An 8,412-nucleotide genomic window follows, 5' to 3' on the forward strand; every position below is an offset into this window, starting at 1 on the left:
GGGGATAACTTTGTCGGAGATGAAATGCCGGGTTGCTAGCGAAGCTCCACATGCTAACTTCTGAGGTGAGTTACTGCGTGTTGCAAGTTTTGTGAGGTGCTTTCGTGATATTTAATGGATCGGATTACATTTTTTATTTTTCTCCGATATCCGATCCAGTAATTTAGGTCAGTATCGGACCGATACCGATACGTAATATCGGATCGGTCCATCTCTACTTGGTACTACCAGTGAGTGCCACTTTATTAGGTACAGCCACATTTTTATTTAGGTTCATTTTAAGTGAGTAAGTAATTTCCCATTTATTTTTCTTTTTTCTAAAGTATAGTTTTCTTTTACTTGACTTAAAAGAAATGTGTCAGCTCATAAAAACCTTTGTTTTATATATTTAATGTTTCTCAAGTTTCTTGACCAATCGAAAAAGAAGCTACTGTGCAAAGTCACGTTCATTTTAGCACAATCTTCTAGAAGTATATATATTACATCCAACGTCATTCATTAATTTTGCTCTTACTCTGATGACTTGTTGACTCCTTGAACTCCATCAGCAGATTAAGCTCCTTCATACAAATACAAGACAAAAGACGCGTTCAGGATGAGGCAATGAAGATCATAATAAGTAATCACATTTTGTTTAAACCACATGACTTTTTTTCATTGGCTCAGTTTCATTTTCTTTTTCAGTTTCTTTTCTCAAAGGTCCTTTAGGGGTGTGAAAGAAATCAGCTTTATACTGTAACTGACGTGAGGCTGTATCAGTGAACCTGATCCAATTTATTGTTCATTCTACAGACTTACACTGTACAGGAGATTAAAAGAGGCCATTTTTAAATTGACGGTATATATTTAAATTCTTAAACTCTTTAGAAATTGATTTGAAAATGTATTTATTCTAAAATCACTATTCTGCTCTGCAGACAACCGCCTTCATCTTAAATAATCCTGTAAACGCCTCTCGGTGTCTGTACCGTGTACTGGGTTGCCATGTACAGGATATTCAAGTTTGAAAGCTGAGCCTGTGCCAGGAGAGGAGGAGGGAGTCAGTAGGAGGCGCATCCGATATCAAATCGAAAGCAAAGTGAATGAGGAAATAAAAAAATCCACAAGACAGACATATTGTCCTGTGCTGCAGCCGTCGGACTTCATTTAAACCGCTCCAGCGGATATATTTATGATAATATATTCCTGAAAAAAGTTTCTTTAGTCATGTCAAAGGCAGCGACTCTGAAAATAAGCAGCACGACTGCGGGGAAGGTAAGTCGGTGAGCTTTTGCTTTTTGGGAGTAAGCGCTCTCTGAGGAGGGCAGGTTGCAAGGTAAAGGAGCTAAACGGCTTCCCGGCGGCCTGCAGTGACTTTAAAGCGGACTTGGTGTGAGTGTTGAGCCCCGGTGTGTTTGAAAGCAGTCGGTTATAGTTGAAAAGCAGCGGAAAGTCCCCCGCAGCGGGCAGGAAAACGAAAGTAAAGCTTTTCACAAACGTGAGTCAGCACTTGAACCGTGTTTTATTTGGTTTATTTAGTCTGCTCACCTTTTCTCCACAGGTGGACAACTTCCGCCAGGCTCTGTATCGGGAGGTCAGTTGACACATTGATTGCGTTAAATTAGTAAAATATTGAAATAAACCAACTTTTGTGACTTAATAATGACTTGAGGCCCCTCTTTGTGTGTGTGTGTGTGTGTGTGTGTGTGTGTGTGTGTGTGTGTGTGTGTGTTTCCAGGCAGAAACTCTCTTCTCTGACTTCATCCCTCTGAAGATCATAAAGCTGGACTCTCTGCTCAAGGTGAAGCATTTTAACTGACAGCCTCTGTGACCTTTGATCTGGGAAAACTGCTCTTCACTCTTGTCCTTGTGTTTGTCTTTTATTTGATTATTTTGTCAGGATGAGGGCTTCAGCATCACAGAAACAGCTTCCCTTAGGGCTCCTCTGGACATCCCCATACCAGACCCTCCTTCCCCCGAGGACGAGGTGAGAGCGCCGCAGCCTGTCACGCTTTTAGCTTCATCTTTCACTAAACATGGCCAACATGAATGTGTTTGAGATCACTCATTCCATATGAATGTGCTTCAGTCCACTAAAACGGTGAGAAGGCTTTTACTTTGAAAAACTGGGTCATTCGGCAACATTAATTGACCCATACACTGACACAAGAACTTGTTCCCTGCCTCTCACGCAAGGACGCTTCAACACGTAGACTTGAGGAGGCGGGGATCGAACCACCGACCTTTTGATTAGTAGACTGCTATCAGCCCAGCTATGAAAAGTGCCATGGAGTTTTCTAATATCCTCACTTTACTACACAGGCGTGGAAGTTAATATTTCTGGAGCTTTACACAATCACTGTGATTTGAAATGCACATGTAATAAGACATATTATTTAACTTGGGCTGTACCAACGCATGTTAAAATAAATCTGGGTTGGTTTGGACAACTTTAATTGAGGCTCGTGAATTATAATGAGCCGAACATCCAGATAAGATTCAGGACGACGCTACTAATTACATTATTATAACAACTTATCTTTATAATATCATACAGAAGGAATAAGAAAAGGTCAGTTATGGTCAGAAGTTGGGATAAGTGAAGGTCGGTAACTTTTGGTTCATTTCATCTGTTTATTGAATTAAAATAAAACACCCTGAGACTCTCAGGGTGAAGCTCGGGATAACATAGTGACAGAAGCTTAGATCTCTGACAGCAGATTTGGAGGCCTGTAAAGACCCCGCTTTGCAGGTAGAGGACTGATATTTGGTTGCAGCTTGTCATATACAAGGCACATAATATTCCTTAAAGCTTTTGAAATCAAGGGAACAGTTTCACAAAAATTAAGCTCAAATTTTCTGAGAAAACTATTGACATTAGAGACCAGAAGCTTTGCCCTTCCAGAAATCTCAGTTATATTTTTTAATATACTGAAAGTTACTTTTCTGACGTGCTCTTCACTAGTGCATTAATTGACACAGTCGACCGACACACTCACATCTCACTGTGACAGCTTTGACCTTTGAATGTGTCTTTATTGGCTCTGAATGAATTTTAACTGGATTAATGTGAGTGCAAATATTCAGCTTCCTCACTTGCAGAAGGAAAAAGGGGTATAGCACCTATGGAGACATCAAAACATGTGCTATGATTATCAAAAAATGACCCCACCCTGCCATGTTGCTGTGGGGTCACTGATAGGATTATAAAAGAAGGAGGAAGGCTGTGCACAAACTGCTACTGTGACATCTGATTTTTCACATTTTTAATTGATTTAAGACGCCCGGTAAAGCCAATCTTTTCTCACTCTGTAAAAAAATGTCTCTCTCAGGAGATGGAGACCGACAAGAATGAAGACGACGAGAAGAAGAAGAAGAAGCGTAAGGCATTTTTGTAGTCACACATGTGAAAACTGAAAGGTAGCATGTGATGTCTGTGGGGACGGGGAACAAAAGCTTCATCTGTTCTCTCTGCTCTTCAGCGCCGAAGTGTGGCTTCATCAAGGGGAACGAGAAGATCACGATGGTGCTAGAGAGAGTGAAACCAGAGATAGTCGCTTTTAGAGAGACCATCATCACTGTGAGTGAATCACTGCCGCTCTGAGGGCTGATTGATGCTCTAAGACAGGAACAATATGAGAATGATTTTAAAATGAGGATTAATGCTCTGGGTTCAAACTGCAGGTCACCTGCTGGATTCAGCACCTCATCCCAAAGATAGAGGATGGAAATGACTTCGGAGTTGCCATCCAGGTATACGTCGTCTGTTTAATTGGCTGCTCTTTCATTTTAATTGAATATAAAGCCACTGATTTTAACTTTTGGATTAATGTGATAAAGAAATACGTTGACCTTTAAGGTTTTTTGGGGTTTTTTTAAACCACAGGAGAAAATCTTGGAGCGAATCGCTGCAGTGAGAACCAAAGTCGACGGTTTTCAGACCAACATCAACAAGTAGGTTGGATGTAAATCCTTCTTTAAAGCGCGGCAGCTGCCTTTGTGTCATTTTACTGAGAGTGGAGCCTTTCATCACTACTGTTTAAATCCTCAGGTACTTCACAGAGAGGGGGGATGCTGTGGCCAAAGCTTCTAAGGAAACTCATGTGGTGAGTGATGATCTCTGCCTTCCTGCATTTGAACGCAGACTGCAAACATCGCGCCACAGAGTTCAAACACACTTAGGGTGCTTTCACACCTGCTGTGTTTAGTTCATTCAAATTGAACTCTGGTTTAATTTGCACCCCGTTGCGTTTCTTTTGTGCACATGTGAGCACAGTAATAAAGACCCTTTGGAGGAGGTAGTGTTCCTCCCGTACGGTTCATTTATGTTGTGAATGCACTCTGACCTTAATCTAAACTGCCAGGTGTACGTTGCTAGATAAGCTAAACATCTCCCTGTACCTACATGTGGTTTGCATTCTGGGATGTGGACAAGGTAGACAAAGGTCTGTACAGGTTAGCAACTAGCTATGAAATGGACCTAATCCTCCAGAACACAGCACCTTGTTCCTGTTTGTACTTTTGTCGCTCCCACCCCAGGCACATCTGGCCAATACGGGGACTGAATGTGCTCACGTTTTTGTAATCATGCACTTTGGTTTGTTTGGAGTTCACTTGGATTCTTTTCTGGGTGAAAAGAAGCCAAATCACAGGAAAAAAGCTACAAGTTTGCAAACTCATCAAATGATTCGGACCAAAGTTATAACAAACTATAGGTGTAAAAAAACGCCCTTAAAAATCTTTTTCATATAATAGTTGGAGCAGTGGTTCCCATAGTTTTCTAATATTGTGCATCCTGACCACCACATGGAGCAGAGGAAGTGATGCTGGATGAGTTTTGGGAAATTTTCTTTCAAGTGGAAAGAACAGCTGGATTTAATGCCAGTATCAGATTTGAACAGTATAAAAGGTGGATGATAGCGGCACTTTGAAGTCTCACTTTTAGCATTTTGGCCACCACTGTTAGTTTTTGGCCACCCTTTTGTCCAGACATGCCTGCTAATTACTGTGACATAACAAACTAATTAGATGCCAGAATTTCACGCACCAAAACCCGATCACAGACTTCTTGTCTGTTACACACAGCAAGTCACATTAGTCAGATAACTCTATTCAAAATGGATTAAAGTCAGTAGAAGGAAGACTGAATACATGTGTGGATGAGAGCTGCAAAGGTAAATACACTGAATATGAGCTTAAAGCCTGAGAGAAGACACAAAGATCTCAGAGATGGATGAACACTAGCTGGTTTTAGTCTTTTTCGTCACTGAACATCCCAACAAGCCTCGAAGTTTATGACACAAAAAGGAAATATGAAAAATGCCTTTAACTCTTTTTGTTCTGCCCTCAGATGGACTACCGCTCACTCGTACACGAGAAGGACCAGGCCATCTACTCGGATATCAGAGTGATCGTCCTCGACATCCGCGGCTTCTACGTAAGAAGCCTACATTTATATTTCTCCCCAAATACTTTAAACCATGGAAAAAAAATGGATCTTAAATAAAATATTTGAGTTTTTCTAAGATTAAAAAACTGATTTTCAAACAGTTTAATCACTAACAATGTATTTTTAGCTGCTGTAAGTCAATTATTAATCTGCATCTCTGCTCGTTTCCCTCAGGCCGAGCTTTATGACATCATCAGCAAAAACCTGGAGAAGGTGACCAACCCAAAAGGAGAGGAGAAGCCCTCGATGTACTGAGGCTCCCGGGGAACGGGAAAAGCCACTGGGATGAATTTAAACAACCTTCAGCTGCATTGATCACCTGCTAAACTCAATATCAATCAAGTATCCGGCTCTTTGTTTGATAAACATTTAAAATAAACACATAAACAACTGGATGGTTTTTTTAGTTCTGCTGTTTCATGGTAACACTTTGGTTTTATACCAAGATTTGCACTCAATTTTAAGTTGTGTGGTAAAGAATGAATAAAGAAAAGTGTTTTTCAGACTGTGTGACATCCTCAGATTTATTTTTAACAAAGAAAAACTTTTCGACATGTGCACCTCTCATCAGTGAGGAATCTTATTACAAAAATATCTTTCTCATTCAGGAGGAAAAACCCAAAGAAAAAACAAGACATCAACAATAATAATTACATAATAAAGTCAAGAACAGCAACACAGGAAGGTTAACCGGCCTCCGGGCATTTATACTTCTGGTCCTTCTCCACCGGGGATGAGCTGCAGAAGAGAAAATATGCAGCCATAAATCATCCTGTGAAGGTTTAAAACACCGGGGGAGATTATGGGACACAATCAGGCGTTTGTTTGTTTACCATGGTGATGTTATTGCCATTGAGGAGGATCTGGTCGAGCTTGGTTATCCTCCTCCCCTCTGGTGTTATTTCACTGCAACACATTTGTTTATAAATATAGTCAGCGGTGAACCCGAGAAAAGGTGTAGTTAGAGTAAAAATGCAACAGGAGTACTTACAATTCTGTCACATCCTCCAGGACCATGTCTGACACACACAGTTAAAGACAAACTGTGCAACAATAAACAGTAAAGAGACATCAAAGTGCAGCTAAAAGCTTTACACAAACGAGCAGGAGGATGTGGAGACGTGCACGAGAGCAGCACCAGCGCCCTTTTAGAAGATGCACCAATGTTATCAATTTGAAAAATCCTAGCTGACTTCCCTCTTAAGTTATCGGATTCACAAACTTGGGTTTCCGAGGTGCCCACTCAGGTGATGATAATACCCCATCAGACTTTTAAGAGTAAAAATGAAAGAAGCCCAACAGCAGGAGGAACCCAGGCCCCACTGCACCAGAATAAGATCTGACAGCAGAGGGAAATGGTCTGTGGCCACCATCTATTACCATGGTTTATTACTCCTATCTGGATAGATTGACACGCCTGACATGCCTGAAGTTGAACTGTTGTAGTGTGATCACTGACTGTTTCCTTAAATTTTTTGATCAGTCTATTTGTCCCTTGTTTGTACAGATCTACACACTTTTTGTGCCAATGGTATTCTGCAACTGTCCTCTCTCACATTTCTAAATAAAACAGAAACAAAAAGTAACACAATAGTTCTCGTACTGCTTCTCATCGCATGGGCTCCACCTGTGAGCATGGATGACTTCAAACAGTCGATGGTGTGTGCAGCACAATACAGTAAGACTTTGTACATTGTTGGTGTTGAGGCGTGCACTAACTCGCTCATCTGGACACGTTTTAATTAAAAGATACTGACGAAGTCATCGAAGCCCAGCAAGGTGCCGACAATTTCTTTGTCAGTTTTCATGACGATGTGAATTCGGGAGCCGATACATTTGTCCACAAGCTCTGCAAAAGGAAACATACAGAGAAATTACACATCCTGTAATTCAGGTGAGTGTTTCTACTTTTTACACTTCACTTACCTACCTACTTTATTAACTGGTGTCTATCTTTGTTAAGGACTCAACAGTTAACCCTTTGAAATACTATAAATTTTTAATAACTAAATAGAATAAAAAAGACGACAATGTAATTTTTAAATTTATTTTGAACATGCCAATAGGGCAATAGACGATAATCCAGTAATCTGTAAATTTTCAGCTAGAAACCTGCCCTCTCTGCCACTTTAATAAACTAAACCAAATAAGAAGCATTTTGTTTGTGCTTGTAGAGAGTAAAGCCGCAACGTTAGCTCCCTACCGGCGTGATGCTAATGCTAACTAGCAAACATCTGCCTACAAAATGATTTTCAGTGAGCCGCGGCTCAAACTGCGGCCGTCGCACGCAGACTCGGAACAGCCCAATTTAAACCCACATACGTCAGGAACAAAAAACAGCATCATAGAGATTTTACAAACCGAGCGGGAGCAGCTGCGACGGGTTTGTAGCCGACATGTTCAATCAAGAGACTTCCCTCCACAAAGCCAGAAGTAATCGACAGACGAACAGTAGTGGGCCAGCCAGACAAGATCAATCAATCCAGAAGAATTTCGTCTCTGGGGAAACAAAAGAGTCTCCTTTTTAAGAAATTCAAACATTCATGGTTGCAACCAAATATAATACACTTTTTAAAAATTCAAACAAAACACACACACACACACACACACACACACACACACACACACACACACACACACACACACCTGAGGGTGATATTAAATTATTCTGTATGTCTCCACACGATGGCGCAAGTTGTGTCGAGGAACACATGACATCATTTTTGTGTTTAAAAAAGAGAACAGAACAGAGATCAAGATAATTCACCCCTGTAAAATCTGACCGCGGATATTTATGCTTCATCTCTCCTTGACAGGTGGAATTTAAGGTGACATGCACGTTGTCTATTGAGCGGGAAACACAAGAGCTAAGCTAACTATCTATTTTTTAGATGCAGATTATCCGGACTTTATTCTAGGGCAAGCTGTCTGATAATATCAATGAAATTCCAGATCGAAATGAAGGAAAATATGAAGGAAATGTT

At 40.7% G+C, this 8,412-nt stretch overlaps 2 protein-coding genes across 2 annotated transcripts; one reads left to right on the plus strand and one right to left on the minus strand.

Moving 5' to 3' along the window:
- The first annotated feature begins 1,072 nt into the window (after nucleotides 1–1,072).
- psme2 (proteasome activator subunit 2) lies at nucleotides 1,073–5,933 on the plus strand. Its single transcript, XM_085286677.1, has 11 exons — nucleotides 1,073–1,254; nucleotides 1,541–1,573; nucleotides 1,718–1,780; nucleotides 1,880–1,966; nucleotides 3,312–3,360; nucleotides 3,462–3,559; nucleotides 3,664–3,732; nucleotides 3,866–3,933; nucleotides 4,031–4,085; nucleotides 5,330–5,416; nucleotides 5,603–5,933. Exons 1-11 carry the CDS (start codon nucleotides 1,207–1,209, stop codon nucleotides 5,681–5,683), a joined length of 738 nt encoding a protein of 245 aa, XP_085142803.1. The 5' UTR covers nucleotides 1,073–1,206; the 3' UTR covers nucleotides 5,684–5,933.
- lsm5 (LSM5 homolog, U6 small nuclear RNA and mRNA degradation associated) lies at nucleotides 5,925–8,129 on the minus strand. Its single transcript, XM_085286678.1, has 6 exons — nucleotides 8,075–8,129; nucleotides 7,790–7,927; nucleotides 7,182–7,277; nucleotides 6,420–6,447; nucleotides 6,262–6,334; nucleotides 5,925–6,166 (listed from the first exon to the last, which is right to left on the minus strand). Exons 2-6 carry the CDS (start codon nucleotides 7,824–7,826, stop codon nucleotides 6,134–6,136), a joined length of 267 nt encoding a protein of 88 aa, XP_085142804.1. The 5' UTR covers nucleotides 7,827–7,927; nucleotides 8,075–8,129; the 3' UTR covers nucleotides 5,925–6,133.
- Nucleotides 8,130–8,412: the final 283 nt, after the last annotated feature.

Source organism: Mchenga conophoros, linkage group LG9 (genome assembly GCF_057382185.1).
Source record: "Mchenga conophoros isolate Kocher_MC1m ecotype Shallow Benthic linkage group LG9, M_conophoros_male_GT1.1, whole genome shotgun sequence".
NCBI classification, from domain to species: Eukaryota; Metazoa; Chordata; class Actinopteri; order Cichliformes; family Cichlidae; genus Mchenga; species Mchenga conophoros.

Coding starts and splice junctions, on each gene's coding strand:
- lsm5 (XM_085286678.1), bottom strand. CDS start 7,826: ATGTCGGCTACAAACCCGTCGCAGCTGCTCCCGCTCG. Junction 6,335..6,419: donor CTGGAGGATGTGACAGAATT/GTAAGTACTCCT, acceptor AATGTGTTGCAG/TGAAATAACACCAGAGGGGA. Junction 6,167..6,261: donor ATGGCAATAACATCACCATG/GTAAACAAACAA, acceptor TCTCTTCTGCAG/CTCATCCCCGGTGGAGAAGG.
- psme2 (XM_085286677.1), top strand. CDS start 1,207: ATGTCAAAGGCAGCGACTCTGAAAATAAGCAGCACGACTGCGGGGAAG. Junction 1,255..1,540: donor GCAGCACGACTGCGGGGAAG/GTAAGTCGGTGA, acceptor TTTTCTCCACAG/GTGGACAACTTCCGCCAGGC. Junction 1,967..3,311: donor CTCCTTCCCCCGAGGACGAG/GTGAGAGCGCCG, acceptor TGTCTCTCTCAG/GAGATGGAGACCGACAAGAA.